The 18,189-nt window shown below is 27.0% G+C and overlaps 1 protein-coding gene across 2 annotated transcripts in view; it reads left to right on the top strand.

The window, feature by feature from the left end:
- Nucleotides 1-18,189, top strand: part of atl (atlastin GTPase) — a 78,641-nt gene that overhangs the window by 24,183 nt on the left and 36,269 nt on the right. For both annotated transcript variants that reach the window (XM_067274851.1, XM_067274850.1), the window contains exons 2-3: nt 908-1,131; nt 8,414-8,548. In XM_067274851.1, the coding sequence (XP_067130952.1) occupies nt 937-1,131; nt 8,414-8,548 (330 nt within the window). In that variant the 5' untranslated portion in view covers nt 908-936. The remainder of the gene's footprint in view (nt 1-907; nt 1,132-8,413; nt 8,549-18,189) is intronic.

Here is an 18,189-nt window from a genome sequence, read left to right as displayed (position 1 = left end):
ATAAGGATTTTATTTGTAACTTTATTTTAAATTATAATTTTACATCATTAAATATTTAAATATTTTAAAAAATTGGAACGCGATATTCTACAGTTTCAAACGATAGAACAGCTTTTTGGTTGTACGTTCCTGAAGAAGGCCTCTAAATGACGCCGAGCATTAGTCTATTGTTTATTTCTGCTGGAAGGAGTGTTTAGGTGTTAAATTTGTTAGTATCGTTCCAGTTATTTGTGATATTTGTTTTGTCTGAGTATTAGGTTTTTATAAATTATACAGTTTTAAAATCTATCAAATATTTTTTATATGTAGTGTAAAAACAATATCCTAAAGCTGTTGTGAAATGTCTTAGTACATTAATTATGAATCTCAGATAGAAAAATTATGTAAAATATACAGTAGCAGATTTCCCATTAAACAAAATATTTCATTCTGTTGTAATCATATTATTATTTCATTTTTACTTATACAGAATTTATTCTTATTTTCTGATATAGATTAAAAAGTTAAATAAAGTAAAATTTATAAGGATTTTTCCCCCATTTTTTTTAATTACTCAATTATTTGACCTGTGATTTCAAGTTAATAAATTTTGAATTCAGTTTTGCAATAGAGCAGCAATGGTGAACTTTGAAAAAGTCCATTATTGCTGCTTTAGACATTTCATTTTATTTCTAATTTAAAACAAAATTTTTCAATTATGCAATACTTGTTATAAAATTTATAGCAAGTATTTATTAAAGTAAAAATTATTCCTATTTTATGTATTTATAATATAAATAAATAAAATAGGAATCTTGATTTTAATAACGTGTAAATGAAAAATACAAGAGTTAAAAAAATTTATTTTAATGAATTTATTTTTTAAATAAGTTGTAAAGAAATTAAATTATTTGTATTTATCTTAAAGGTTTATCAAATCATCCATCTAATGTGAAAATGAAAGGAGTACCCATTCAAATAGTAATGGCTAAGGAAGGACATATATTTGAATTAGATGAAGAAGCTCTGGAAGCAATTTTATTACAAGAGCATGTTCGTGATAAACAAGTAGTAGTTGTATCTGTTGCTGGTGCCTTTCGCAAAGGGAAATCATTTTTATTAGATTTTTGTCTTCGTTTCATGAATGCACAAGTAAGTAAATATTGTTTTTGAAATTTTTATAAACTTTTTAATGAACACTGTTTGGCATTGAAATACATAACTTCATCTATAACCTTATTAGTTTAGAAGATTTTTCATGCTGTATTCTTTTATACCAATTTATTATTGAAAATTTAATACCTGTGATTACATAAAGTTTCAATCCATGTGCAAGCATGTATTTTTGGCTATTCAGTATGAAAAATGATTTGCTATAAGTATGTATCAACGTAATAGTTATTATTTCAAACTATTGACAGTTTTCAATAATTATAAAAAAGTGAAATTTTAAACGAATGTATCAGCTTTATTTTTAAAGCATTTGAAGTTTAAGTTTTTTTAAACTGTATACTGTATTTGATGTAAAATAATATGTAGAAAATTTGTTGCTGTAACTATTTTGTATTTTTTATTAAGTATAAAGAAAATAAAAATGCTTGTTTAGGAATACGATTCAGTTAAATATTAGAATATTTTTATATGTTGAAAAACATAAAATTGATTTAATAACTATATGAAAATTTTTAAGAAAATTTTTAAATAAATTATTAAAAAAATTGAAAATTGGAAATTTTTAATGTTGAGAGTTTATAGCCTTTAATGTATCTAATTAAAGGCTATAAATTAAAAATATAAGTAAGAAAAATTAATTATACATTTAAACAGATATAAAATATTGCATTTAATTTAGTTTGGGATGAAGCAATATTTAAATTTTTTTTATTTTTTATACAAATATTAAAATATTCTATAAAGATAAATATTTTAATATTTTATATTAAAATATAAGAATTTTATATAATATAAAATTTTTTAAAGAACTCTAGGTATAAAGGTATAGAATCTTTTTCATAAATATATATGATTAACTATTCAGGTTTTCCAAATTCTGGAAAGTCTAGGAAGATCACAGAGAAAATAAGGGAAATCTGAGAAAAGTCAGGAAAATTAAACATTTCCAAGTGAAATATTATAATCAGTTCTTAATTTTATTTATTGCTAGATGTCATACTTAATTAAATTTTATTGTTTGAGTAAAATGTGTTATTGCATTACTTTTTCACAGAAAGCTTAGCATCTTAGCAAAATAGACCTACTTCAGATTTACTGCTCTGAGATCTAGTTGTAACTACTTTCAATAATACCAAAGTTTTGGTATCTAAAGTTAATGGGAGACTTCTGCAGCATATTTAAGTCATACCATGCATAAATATAATGAATGTTAGTCTCTTAAGTGCTTATGTGTGGTTTGATGTTGAAATATGTAATACAAGCCACCTATTACTATATATGATATCAAAACTTAGATATTACTGAAAGTAGTTAAGACTAGACCATCTGGACCCTTAATCTCAACTTTTGAATTATATATGTAGCAACACAGACAATAAAATATTTTTCTTATATATTGTTAAGTTTTAGCATACTTTCTAGTAGTTGATGATTTATAACTCTTACTTATAACAAAATGAAAAAAAATTGAGAGTAACTTATTTGGAGTAAAAACTCCTTCCTAAAAGTAACTTGTTAATAAGTTATAAACATAATAGTAGCTGTATTTAAACACATTTCAGAAGTTTAGGTACTGTTTTAATAATATATAATGCAGTGGTTTTTAAGCACTGTGCCAAGGCACACGTGCACTTCAAGACATGGCTAAATGTGTCAAGAATAATATGAAAGAATATTTCAAAAATGAGAAGATTTATGTAAAGATTTATTATATTTGTGATAAATTAATAACTAACAAGGGGAGGGCACGACCTGGGAAATTCACTTTGGGATGAGACTTGGTATATAGGTAGTACTCCTTTAGGATGTTCAATCCTCAAAACAAGAAAGTGCAATGGCCGGCCAATTTTAAGAAAAAGGCCTTTAAAAATTAGAGCTCAGCTTATGTACTAATAAGTTTCGCTAGGTCAGCAGCTGCTGAGCAGCTCAGTTGACATCGTTCTTGGCTACCGCAAAATCGTTCAGGGTTCAAATCTCGGTCTCGATTAGTATTTTTGTTTTTTTTTCTAAAAATTTTTTAAAATAAGCATTTTGAATATATATAAATATTAAAATTTTATTACAATAAATAATTTCATTTAAAAAAAATGTTTAACACTTATTAATTATATTGTATTATTATAATTAAAATGACATGTAATAAGTGTATTAATAATCATCATCATCAACTGTTGGTAAACTGATAGTATCTTCATTCACAGACATTTTACTGTAAAATATTGAAACTATTTGTATTATGGTGTGATATATTATGAAACCCTATGATCTCTTCGAAATCCAAAAGTAAACTGACACTCCAAATATCAGGTCAGTCCATAAGTCCATGCGCATTTTTATGACCCTGAGAAAAATCTTGTTTTGCTGTTGAAAATGTCAGTCTAATGTGATACTTTTCACACTGAAGTGTTAAATTGGATCTCATTTATATAATGCTGTTGGAATTGAAACATTTTAGTTGTTTATTTTTGTTAAAATGGAAGTAAAGGATGAATATAAAAGCCATGTTTTATACTTTTTATTTTTAAGTGGTGAGAATTAATAAGAGTAGTAACCTTCGAAAAATTTGATACAATAGAATAATAAATGAAAACTGTTGTTCCATAACTAATTATTTATAACTATTATTATTAATTATTTTGTATTATTATAATTAAAATGACATGTAATATGTGTTAAACATTTTTTTAAATGAAATTATTTATTATAATAAAATTTTAATATTTTATATATATTCAAAATGCTTATTTTAAAAAATTTTTAGAAAGAAAAAAAAAATACTAATCGAGACCGAGATTTGAACCCTGAACGACTTGGCAGTAGCCAAGAACGATGTCAACTGAGCTGCTCAGCAGCTGCTGACCTAGTGAAACTTATTAGTACATAAGCTGAGCTCTAATTTTTAAAGGCCTTTTTCTTAAAATTGGCTGGCCATTGCACTTTCTTGTTTTGAGGATTGAACATCCTATAAAGAAGTACTACCAAATGACCAAGATCTTATGTCAAAGTTAATTTCCCAGGTCGTGCCTCCCATTAGTTAAGTTAAGCCTGTATGATAGTACTTTATTATAGTATACAGCTATTTATAATTTAAAATACAGTTGTCTCATCTTAAAATGAGCATGGATAAAGTAAATTCTCATGTCAAAGTGAATTTTGCTGCTGCTCTTGCAAAATGCCATTGTCTAAACGTTAATTTTCACATGATAATGCAAACAAAAATTTTACCAGAATTCATTAAACCAAACTGTAAATTACTTTTAAAACCCAAAGACTATTTTTAAACCCCCAAAAACTATTTTTAATAATGGTTTCTTTTTACACTTTTCTATGTGAACAATAAAAAGTGGTACTGTAATAAATAAACCATTTTTAGTAGAATAGATTGTTTCCTAGTAAGCAAAAATGGGTTCAACTTCTTGTAGTAGAGCAATTTAAACATTTGGTTTTAATGAGCCATTCTACTGCACTCAGAAAATAAGGGTTAAAGTTTAAAGATGCTTGCCCCTTTAAATGGATTCAGTCCCATGAAAACACATGCTAGTTTGCATATCAGGAAGTGCATACAGTGATGCCAGGTTTTGCTACTTAGTGCCAAATTTGGCTCCTTTTTACTCTTTTGATGCCAAAAATTATTTACACTTTTTAAAACGATCTTCAACAAAAAAATTATAGATTTCTTTTAGATTTGTTTTAGCTTAGAATTCTGATATAGGCCTACTGTTCCACACTTAAATAGCAAATACTGTTTTCTCCTCATTTTGTTTAATTTGAAAATCATTTAGAATATTAATTGATTTTTGTAAGTAAACTTAATTTTATTTTACTTTATTTAGTAAATTAATTCAAAATATTATAATTTAGAAATTTCAATTGCCTATTAAGCCTTAATTCTCTAAATTATACAACTGTAACCTTGACCTGACCCTGAAAGTCATTGTTTTGATAAAGTGAACTAACTACTGTTCCCCCTAACAATTCATATTAACATGAGTTGACTGTAATATATTTTTAATTTTGTACATGAAATGCACCAGAAAAATTGTTCACTGTGAGCCAAAAAATTTGAAAACCACTGGTCTAATGTTTTAAAAATATTATCCTCTTGAAAAATGTTTAAAATATTACATTATACACTTGAAAATAGTTTAATACCAGTTGCTGGTATTAAACTATTATGAACTAATTATTTGAAAAGTTTTTATTCCCTATTGACATTGTATTGCATACTGGAAGGTAGTGTAATGATAGTTGTAGAGATGAAAGCAAGGGAAAGAAAAGTATTAGGCTAAGAGTTAAGTAAATATTCAAGTAATTTAAATGCCCTATTCCTTAAAAAATAAATATTAAAAATATGGCTCTGAAATGTATTGAAAAAATTAGATTGGAAAGGAAATTTGAAGTTACATTGGACTAAAAAGTTGAGGAAATAGAGAAATTTAGGGTTGGAAAGTCAGTAAAATGGGATGTGATTTTAATTTGAGAACCATGTATTTATAAAATCAGCATTATTATATTGTGTGTATTTACTTCTTTATATTTGATAATTTCTTATCTATAAACATGAAAACCAGAATATTTTTTAAAGGAACTTGAGAAATATGTCCAAAGAAACAAGTCACTGTATTTTATACAAATTTATAGTAATTTCTTTCTTCTGATTAAAGATGATTAAGAACTGTTTCTAAATTGCCAAAGAAAAATTCAAATTATTTTATCAGTTGAAAGGAAGTTATTTTGAGCATTGTCTGTATCTTGTCATAACTAATATTTTCCTAATTTGCAAGTGTGTCTCGATCTGACAGAATTAGGCTGAGACTACATTAATGTAAAAACAGGCGTAAAACCCCTTGTCATAAAAGCTTTTAATCACGTGACCATGTTATTTTATGCCTTAGCAGGTCTTAAAAGCGAGTTGAGCAGCGTTCAGCTTTCCACGTGAATAGGCCGTAAAACAGTACCATCCACCAATCAGAAGTCAGTGAAATCTAGGCCATTGTGACATGGTGCGAAAATGGTGGAAAACAAGCTTTTGTGTATGTTCTTTCATGGCTACTCTAGAATAGATCTGGAAACATTTATCAAAAACATCCGAAAGTATTCATGTATCTATGACAAGAGGTATCCAAACATGCGATATGGATGGCTAAAGGAAAATCCTTCAATTTAGAGGAATATATAACAAAAAACTAAGCTTATAAGTGCTGTATATTATCTTAATAATACGATAATAAAAGTTAATATATGAAAGTAAAGATATTATTTTTACTACATTTGTAATTATAGTACAGAAAAAACTCATAGAATATAATCATTGTCTTTATATCAATATATCATGTATACACTCGTAACTTCGATAGTACTGTCGCCGTAAAAACTTTGTGAGCTGGTCCACCACCGCAATCCGAGTGTGTGGTGACGTGGGTGACAAATAAGTGACGTGATTAAAAGTTTTTACGGCGAGGGTTTTTACGTTAGTGCATCTCGGCCTTAGGTCATAAAAACTTTGCATTCAAATAATGTTAATGATTGAGAAAATGTGTATCATAAAACCAGTACAGTGGGTGATCGGTTAACGAACATAATCTGTTCCAAGACTTTGTTCGCTATCCAAATTGTTCATTAATTAACTGATTATCGATTTACCATAGGTTTTTATGGGAATTTGATTAATTCGTTCTGGAGACACCCAAAAATAATAAGTATATATTTTCTTACTACATTTATTTATATGTAATAAATAAATAAATATATATATATATATATTTATTATAATATAAATATTATAAATAAATATTATTGTATATATTTATTATTACATATAATAAATGTAGTGAGAAAGAAAGTATATATTTATTATTTTTGGGTGTCTCCAGAACGAATTAATCAAATTTCCATAAAAACCTATGGTATATATATATACCTGACCAAAAACCTATATATATATATGTATGTATTTTTATTATTTAATATACATACACAGTCTTGCATTTTTATTAGTCATGTTTTTTTCCATTTATGGGGGTTAAAGAATCTGTCTAATGTCAATTGCTTTCCTCTCTTTTCAGGATTTTCCAGAAGTAATTAATAGCATTGTAATTGTAGAGATCCCCAAGCCCAAGTGGGATGTCAGAACAATGGTCTTAGAATGGCATCCAAACCTCACCGTGGTTTGGATGCCATTCTAAGACCATTGTTCTGACATCCCACTTCTTCAAAAGATCTTTAATATCAGATATCAGCATTAATCCTCTTTTTCAGAAGAAAACATATCTTGCCAAGTTTCTTGGTGTTCTTTATTCAAGAGTTCTTGATGTTCTTCTGTCATCAGATCAGTTTCCAGGTTCCATTATGAGTTCTTCAATGTTCTTTATTTCTCAGATGTGATTTTTGTTACTCCTTGTAGCTGCTTGAGTCTTCTTGATTATACAGTATCTTTCTTAGATAAGATTGAACTGCAGCCTACTGTAGATCTGTTCAAGCCATACTGCCCAGCAATGTCAGACATCTTCTGCCCATTCTCTACCTTTGCTATTATACTCTCACCTTTCGAAAATAAAAACTGACGCAAAACTTAACGCATGCCCACCCGACAGTCTTGCGAATACAATAACAGAATTGTTTCTGTCAGAAAAATAAAAGGCTAGGAGAGTTTCAAAGTTCGGAGAAATACTATGCGATTAGTATATACCCGGGTTGAGCGTTGATATCAACATCTCCGACACTCCAAAAAGTTTCAAATTGTTGCCTGAAGACAAAGGAAGACCAATCAGTATTCATTATTTTACATTGCTTCTTGTGTTTGCTCTGTGAGGTGTTCGTTGTCTGAACGTAAAAATCTTTTGCGAAAGTGTTTGTTATCCAATTTGTTCGTTAACCGATCACCCACTGTATTTGTAAACATTGAAAATTAAAATTATTTTTGTACTTTTAAGAAGAGAATACTATCATATATATAATTATCTGAGAAATTCCTATTATATGTAATGATACAAAAGTAATTATTTTATAATGAAATTAAACAAAAATATAGTGAAATTTTCTCTCAAAATAAAAAAGTGATAAACTCAAAAAAATTATCAAATGATAACAGTGATTGATTTGACAGTGATATTATACTAATAACAAAACAATTCTGTTTTTTATTTGAGATTCAGAGTTCAAAACTGTATATATACAGCATTGTATTTAAAGAATTTTGAATTTCTTAAGAAGTTCCAAAAATAGGATAGTTTTTAATAATTATTATACTCTGTGGTTTTAGGGTGGTCCAGATTGGATGGGTGAAGAAAATTCTCCATTGACTGGATTTTCATGGAGAGGCGGTGCAGAACGTGATACTACAGGTATACTTCTTTGGAGTGAACCATTTATACAAGTTTTGCCTACTGGAGAAAAAGTAAATATATATTTTACATATTTAAATTATGCTTAGTTTTTGTGTTTGAATACTTGATTTTGTATTAATAGTTTACATTTTAATATATGATGAACTCTGTTAAAATTTTTCTCAATTTTTTTTAATTTTACCAAAATAAGTATAAGAGAAAAACTAGCCATTATGCTATGTTTTTCTGTTACTATGTTTACTGAAGATAAGCCACTATTATTACTTGAATAATAAGTAATAGTTTTTCATTGTAAATTATTCAATGTTACTTTATTTTTTATTTCTAAATTAGTACTTTTATAATAATTTTATTGCATTGCAAATTATTTTTTTAAATATTTCTTTAAAATTTTGAGGAAAAAAAGCAAAAGAAATTGCTTAGTATAAAAGAAAATTTTTAACTACTCATTTGAAGTTATTTTACTAAAATACAATGTTTTATAAACTATTTTGTAATAATTTGGTTGATTTATAATTATTTATTATATTCATTTCTCTCTGTTTTACATGTTTAAAATGAATTAAATGGAAGTTGATACTATCTGCTATTTATAATATACACACAATCCATCCTCAATATAACAGACTATGGGTGAAGTAAGGTAAATATCAGGACTATACTGTATAATACTGTGTGTATAGTGTAGTAGTAGCAAAATAACAACAAATAAATGCCTAAATCAAAACATAATTATTATAGTATGATGAAACATGTTTACTAGACATTTATGCTTAGTAGATGAAATGTCTGGTCCTGACATAGCAATAGGATTATTGATGTATTTTTACCTTGTAAACACTGCTTTTTCCAGATGGATAAAAATTTGTTATCCTTCTTATTCTCTTAAAGATTTGTTAAGCAGACAGTGTAATGATTACATGCTTTGTATGAACATCAGTTTAAAAAAATCCAGCAAGAAGTTGCATAACTTTCCTGACAACATTTAAAATTGTGTGTGGCACCATCTGTTATGATATTTTATTTAAAAAACTTTTTATTTAACTAATTATTATAAAATGGCAAAAAGTTTAATTTCCAGGGTAAAGATGAATTTTATAAAAAAAATTGTAAATACAAATAATGAGTAAAATCTTCATTAAGTCCAACTCCATTTGAGATATGACAAGTTACCCCTTTATCTCCCCACCCCTTGACTTGTAACCACCAAAATTTAAAAGCATTAATTCCACTAATACACAAACTTCCCTGTGAAATTTCAAAATTTTTCAACAAAAAGCACAGAATTTATTAAGCTTCAAACTGGATAAACAAAATTGTGTCCTCCCCACACACACACACAATACAACACACAAACAGAAAAAAAAAAAAAAAAACTTTTTTTGCATTTCTCGATGTTTCAAGTCCCAAGTCCAAATAGGTAAAATCTTAGGGGGGGGGTCATTTTTTTTGACTGATTGTCATACTTTTCCTCTGTTATATATAATAATTGGAAAAGTAAAATATTTTGTTTACCTTTAATACTATTGTTTCATATAAGTTTTTTGTTTCTTTGAATTTGTCAAAGTTTTCATAGTTATGTTTTTAGACATTATTCTGACACTTTTCTCATTAAATAATGGTACATGGATGGCAGCATTTTTCCTTTGCTTAATGGAATGGAGATACAAACAACACTCAGAATTTTGAAGAAGGAAAATTAATCAAATGAGTTACATGTTTGGAAAATTGGCAAACATTCATTTTGAAAAGTTTAGATAATGTAACTGGTAATGTTATCTGACTACTTTTCAGTGATTGTGGATTTAGTGCCATTTCAAACAACATCTTCTAGATTTCTGTAAATTAATTAATTATTAATTTATAATTATTAAATTTAGTACAAAATGGTGCTTAAAACTTCTAGTGTCAAATTATGTTAATTATCATGTGAAAATAGCTATAATTTCAATGTAAATAGTATAATTTTCACTACTGATTACTGTTTTTATTACACACACTTTTTTAAAACAAAGCAGTTAATTATTTAAAATACTTCCAGGTATTGTAAAATATATGGTAATTTTTAAATGGCTACTTGTGTTAAGTGGACAAAGTTGGTCTTGCAAGTGGCTGCTAAACCTAGGTTCTGTTGTATTTTAGTTTAAATCTGGAAATGATAACACAAGGAAAAGGCAACAGTGACAAAGTGTTAACTTCTGCAGCATAAACACATGGGGTTGGATGACCAAAAATCAGGATAATCCAGAAAATTCATTAACAACATAAGTACAGTAGAGAGTCGTTAATCGGAACCCGGTAATCGGAACGAATTTCAGTCGGACTGTGTCGTGCTGAATCGAACATTTTTGATACTAGATTTACTTCTAAAGTATAATTTTCATGTTTTTATATTCTTTAATATATATATTTTGTTTGTACAAAATAAAGAAATAATTTTTAACGATACGATAGCCTCGATTATTATTATAAAAATTTTTGTTAGGCTTAAAATCGACGAAAATTCAACATGAAGCGACACGCAATGGAGAAAAATTTGAACGTCGGACAGGTTAATATATTTTTTCGTACATAATCGGTAATCGGAACAAATCACTAATCTGAACAACCCTAGTCCCCAATTGATTCCGATTTTTGACTCTCTACTGTAATGAAGTTTATATACATTTTATTTTATATTTCTAATTTCTTCTCCATTATAACAACCACTTTTAACCACATCTTTCTTTTAAATGTCATTTTCACAGTTTTTATTTTACTTCACAAAGTATTGAAGGTGACTGAAACTCAGCAAAACAATTGTAGCTGTGGGTGTTGAGTGAGTAATAACTCACAAGGTTACAAACAATAAACTTATGGACACTTTGACTGCAGATAGAAATACATTTTTATTCAGCAAGAAAGTGGCAAGTTTTTTAGGCTGCAATTTGAAAAAATTGTAGATTTATGAATTCTTACTGTCGTTGTCTGTCTGTATTTCCTTAATCTTTCCTTGAACTTTTCCCCTGAAAGCAGTTAATAGATGACTGGCACAATGCCCATTGCTAACAAAAAAATATGATGTACAGAGACAAAACACTATTAATAATTTGAGGTGGAATGCATATATTTTAAATTAAATAAATTTAAAATATGTTTAAAAATATAGCTCAGCATTGTGATGATGTCACAATAAATAATTTCTCGCTATAATTGAAAATCTTAAAAGATTAGAATAGATTAACCTTTTGTCAGGTGTAACACATCCTGGGAATGGACAGTTTTTGTTTTGCTTTCAGATTAAATAATATATACATGAAAAAACAATATAAAGCAATAACAAAAATAGGGAAATAAATACAATATAATATATCTTTACTTTGCATACTATTTGAGTTGTCATTATTTTAAACACATTCAGATACGTTTCTGTGATAACTTTCTGAAATTTTTTTCATGCTTAGTTTGCCTTCACTTTCATCTTCTCCTTTTAGTTGGATGAACATATAAAAATATCATATTTGCAATTAGAAGCATAAAAGTTGCACAGATCGGTTGTAAAAATGAACCAGTCTATTCCTGTTAGTAAAAACTGTAAAAACACAAATACAATGTAACAGTTGTAACTTATATAAGTTATCAATTATTTATAATACAAAATAAATGTTTTCTTTTATTCAAAAATAAATACAGTAAAACTTCTCTAACTCGAATATTTTTTTAACTCTAAGAAAATGAAGCACTTGGTAGGTCTCAATGAAATAGCATAGGAATTTAATGTCTCCAACTTGAATTTTTTCCAAGTTTTTCATGGGCCGCCAACATCAATTTATGTTAATTTCAACTTCTTTGACTCAAATTTTAATACTTTTTCTATCCAAAGTAATTATTAGATTTTTATGAAATTTTCAAACAGTTAGTTATCTACTCTCCAACATCAATTTTCAGACAATGTTCCAGTCCAAAGTCAGAGGACCTCTCAATTTGGACTGGAACATTGTCTTTGACATCAACAGGATGTACCTGCAAAACTGTTCAATTCCATTAGTTACATTGAACATTTTGCAGAAAGGCATTATATGGGCTGTTTAAGACAAAAAAAAACCATCAAAGATTCTTCATATAATGCAAGTAAAGTTAAAATGGAAATCTATTCAGAATTGGAATTTTTTACTCTATTGCTCTTTAGTTTGGATTGTCTTTAACTCAAAATTTTTTATTGCCTCTACGAGTTAGAGAAGTTTTATTGTATTTTTTTAATTCTTAATGTTTAGTAACAAAGATAAAAAAAAAGTAAAAATAAAAGAAAAAATGAAAGAATTACTTACATCTTTTCCAAAGCAAGCAGGCTCAATATATAATGAGGATGGGTTATACATTTTTCTTCTGAAAAAAGCAACTGTTCTTCAAAATCAAAACACTGTTTACTCCTATATTGTTTAATGCACTCATCTCTGAAAATAGACCTACCCTTCAGGTTGATCACAAACACTTGGAATCAATGGTGTACATAAAAGTATTTATTATTGGAAATGTTGACTTGCATATATCTTTCAAAAGAAGACATTTCACTAGTTTTCAGAGAAAAAATATTGTTTGTGATGAATTAACTAGTTAAAGATATACTACAATACTGGACCAAATATATGGATTCTAGAAATCTGGAATTATCAGAAAACTATTTTTGAAACTAGCTTGTTTTGAATTTTATGGGCTGTACTACAGCTGTTGACAATGTGGCTACTTCATTTTGGTTTCTGTGGTGTATGCACCACATGACATAAGTTTCAGGCATGCAGTATATTGAAAACAGTTTCATTCTTTACTTTTCATTGTTTATTTTATTTAAAGTATATATGTATGTATATATATGTATATAGCCTGTGTCCAGAAAACTGAAAAATCTATAAATCTAAACTGCTTCCAGTCCCAAGCTTGATGGATATTTTGTCTCATAATGTATTATGAAAATCATAGAAAACAAAGTACAAGACAGTTAATAATGGTTATTACCCATTATTAGGTCCATCTATTATTATTCATCCTTAATGAGGGATTAAATGAGACATAAATATTGTCCAATTTTACATGATGCTTTTCTTTGAAATACAAAAATGCCACACAAACAACAGTGCTTATGGAAACAATGCTTTAGCTGAAATAAATAGCAAATAGTTTGCTAAATTTAGTAACCTCAAGAAGATTGATGTGACTGATGTCCATGGTTAAAAAAAATAAGAGAGTGGTCTATAGAGGATGCTCATATTCAAATTTTAAGAATTCCTCTGCTTTTAGAATGACATGAGCAGAACAATGTTGAACATAGTAGATTTTTGGAAAGTTGTGTATTTGATCGTCTGTGTCAGGGGTTGCCAAATTTTTTGATCGTCAAGCCTCTACAACTTTTCGAAACCTCACATCAACCCCCCCACCAAAAAGTTTGTGTTACAAGCAAAAAAAAATCTCTTACTATTTTAATACATTTCTTTTAATTATACATTTTTCACATTTATTGTATATATATGAAATACTAAAATTAAATGTATAGTGGCTTAAAAACAGCTGTAGATGTACTAATAACATCAGCGTACTGCGAATCAGACACAAGCTTACTAATTCTGCGGATGCTTGACATGTACTATGTAAGTAAGAACCAGAGCACAGACTCTGCAATTTTTGTCTGTTCTGTGTTACCTGATCCGTAGCCATTTTACATGTTGACGGGTAGCTGTACTATTAAATTCATTGAAACAATATTCAAAAGCATAATAATATGTATAGTTATATTTGTAATTTTTAGTTTCAGTTTTTAAATCGATTCCCCCCAATAATGTTATATCAACCACTTTGGCAACCCCTGGTCTATGTTTTTCAGAAGTTAGAAACAAGAAATATAAATACAGTATATACATTTTATTCTTGAATGAACCGATATTAACATGAAGAAATCTTAAATATTTGAGTAAAGATCAATTTCTTGGAAGTTTTTGAATATTGTATGTAACCATTTTGTTTATAAAATAAAATGAATTATACTGTTCTGTACAAATATTACATCCATATTAGTCCAGTTGGTCACATTATGACAAACTGGACTGACTGCACTGATTCCAAGTCATGTTTATTGGAATTTAGCATAGTTTGTACAGATTAATTCAGTAATTGATTGATTGATTAAAACTACTATTTAATTTTAAAGTAAAAATTTTTCATTTAAAAATGATCTTGAAATTTTCAAATTTGATGCATATTTCTGTATATTGGAAAAAACTAAATAATTATAATTAAGCATTGTGTAATATCTGTATATTTCATAGTTTGGTTCAAATTTAGAAATAGTAAATATCTGTATATTCAATAGATAGTAGTGATCCAAAAATAATTATTCAAATGACCTTGATCTAATTTTTTTAAGTCATACAATTTCTATTTTTAAACTGTCATAGATGGGAAAAACTTACTTGTCAAAGTTATACATTTTATAAACTCAACAGTTTCAAATATAATAAGCAATTGACTTAAATTGTAAAGCAGTATATCTGCACATTGTAGCAAGTTCTGTGTTAACTTCACTAGAGTATTTATTTTATGTAAGACTTCCATTTTTATGTTGATTCAGTAACAAAATTTCTTTCCAAGTAAAGCAATGTTTTTTAACATAGGATTAAATCATAATCTTAAGCCAAGTATGAAAGTTTGCTATTACTTTTAGATATAGAAAATAATTTTTTTCTTTATAAATGCTATCTTTTAATTTTTGTTATGAATTAAACAGTTTATTTTATTTTATAGCAAGTATTTTCTCACCAAATATGACAGCAACCTCTTGCAATCTGTTGGCATACACAATCATTATAAAATGTATAGTAGTGTTACTAAAAACATATTTTATTCAAAGTTATAAAAGATAAAATAATATCTTAAAATGCTTTTAATTAAATCTAAACATTAGTTTTAATAAAAAAAAAAATGCTTCTTGATTATTACTAAGATATTTTTGTAAGAAGTAGAAAGAATTGCATTTATAGTTTAGTATTGGCATGCAAATAATCTGAAATTTGGTTCCATATCTGCTGAGAAACTATTTATAGCACAGTAGTGACTTCTAATTTGAAATAAAGCCAACACAGTAATTACTAGTAGAATAAAACCAGTTTCTCATATGATAACATTGCAAGATAATTACTACATGGGAAAATTTAAATTTTAACGGCAAATGAATGGCAAGTGATAGGAATTGAAGTGATAGCGGCAAGTAAATTTGAAATGTTTTATAATCAAATTGTATAAAAAATTTCCTAATTTACTTCTTGCCATCATTTCAATTTAAAATTATAATTATTTGTGTTTTGTAGAAAAGACATCAACAAATTTAAACCTGACATTAGTTCATGCAAATATCTAAACAGAAATTAAAATTTTCATTTTTTTTTAAACAGTTCACATTGAATAGTTGAAGAAATTAAAAGATTATTGATGAGAAGTATTTCCAATAATATAAACCAAACATATAAGATTTTGCAGAAAAGGTAAATAATTTAAAATGAAAAATGAAATAAATACAAACATTTTTTAAAAACTCTTTCTGTTCAAAAATATATATATAAAGAATTTATAATTGAATTTATAAAAAAAAAAATATGTTTGATATTAAAAAATTTTTTCTTAAAATAAATAATTTATGAAATACATTTCAAATAAAATCAAGAGATAAATCAATGTTCTTAATTAAAAATTTATAAAAGGTTTAATTATAATGAAATAAATTTGTTGTTTCCTTTTGTTTTAAAAAGTCTAATTATGTTGAGATCATCATCATTTGAAGCATTCAAGCTATTATAGCTTAAATATTTTACCTTGTCAGGTAAGTTTGATTAAATCATACTCATTACAGAGAAATTTCCGCTTAAACTTGGATAAATAACTTACGTATCACAAACATACTTTTTACTAGTTACATTAAATCAAGAAATATGCAACTGAACTTTTTACAGTTACAAATAGTTTGACTAGTTGAGTTAGCAACACCAATGATTAATTATAAAAAGATTAGCTTGTCAATCTGATTTTCCTGCAATTGATATTTGATTTTGATTATAAGATGCCTTATCTATTTTATATATTATCTTTTGAAAATATCTTAAAATTATTATTATTTTGAAAGTTGAAATGTGATGTATTATACCTGACATTTAAAAGTATAAATTATTGACAAGATGATGTGAATAATGTAAACAATTCAATATATGTTCTCTATCTTACAAGATATGCATTTTTGTAGATAACAAATAAATATGTTTTGTATCTAATAATCTTGAAGAGTTAATCCAAAATTTTTAAATATTTAAATTAATATTAAAAAAATATCAATAGACAGAAGTATAGCTTACTATGATAATGCATTAGTTTTTATATCTAATTTTTTTTCAGCACATTAATACTATCAAACTTATCAATTACGTACCTCAAAGCCTGTTACCGGTGTGCAATTAACATCAAAAATGAAAAAAATAAATTTCATGAACGTTTTCGAACCTTCAATGTTTCTTCTTCAGGCAGTGACGAATTTCTGTTAGAATGTCATTAAATACGAATATTATTCGAAATTTGAACGTGTGTTACCCGATGAAGTTTTACTAGTCATGCGCACTATATATGTAGCAATTGACGAGAATTTATAGCTCTTTGTCCACTAGTGCTTGCCATGCTATGGACAGATTTAATTCCTCTTTGTGGTTGATGGAGGTGTTGCCGAGTTTGTAGGTATATAAGGCTTCCGACCACTTTAGATGTTCAGTGTATAGTGTGGTGAGGTTGAACCAGGCAAGAATCATCCTTGGGGATTTCTGTACTTATGGATGTTTGTGTGGGGAGGCATGATTTTGTTCACCCTCTTCGAAGCTTAATAATTCCTGTACTTTTTATCAAAAATTTCTGAAATTTTGCAGGGTGTATTAGTGGGATTGATGCTATTAAATTTTGGTGATTAAAAATTGAGGATTTGGAGATAATAGGGGGGTCTTGTGTATCTGTTTTATAATAGTTAAAAATATAAAAAATGTTTTAATAAAATATGACAACCTATGGTGCCATCAAAATTTTAAATGCTGCCAGGAAAGTTGAGCAACTTGTTGCAGGTTTATTTTAATATACTATTAAATACTGAGACTAGTAAGTCTTTATCAGACAGCATACTTTTCGAAAGCAAAATTTATTTATTTTTTTATTTTTGCTTGTAAATGCTATGCTGTGATTACTAAGAATGGTTTTCATTGCTTTTATCTGTCATTCTTTTAAAAATTGTCATTAAAGCTTATGAAACATGATACATTTAAATTTTACTACAATACATTTAATTTAATAAATTAAATGTATGTACTACATGTACAAAATTAACAACTTTTTAAATAAATTTTTACTATTTTATTTAATATATGGCATTTGCATATATTTATTTGTACTAATTTGTTATAATTAAATGCAATTCAAAAGTATAAAAAATTTATTAACAAGGTAAAAAGAGTAAAATAAAAGAAATAAAACAGATAAAACAGAGTTTAGATTAATGCGGGTTTTGATTAGCAAGAGTACATTGTAAACTACTTTAGAGAACTGTAACATTTGTTAATGAACTTTGCTTATTTTGTATTCTGAAATTAGATTTTTAACACAAACTATTTTAAAATGTTTTTAATCAAATATAACCATCTTA

This window comes from Centruroides vittatus, unplaced genomic scaffold (assembly GCF_030686945.1).
Source record: "Centruroides vittatus isolate TY-2023 unplaced genomic scaffold, ASM3068694v2 contig_564, whole genome shotgun sequence".
In the NCBI taxonomy this organism is placed as follows: domain Eukaryota; kingdom Metazoa; phylum Arthropoda; class Arachnida; order Scorpiones; family Buthidae; genus Centruroides; species Centruroides vittatus.
The sequence above is the reverse complement of the archived record's forward strand: the minus strand, read 5'-3'. Positions and strand labels throughout refer to the sequence as shown.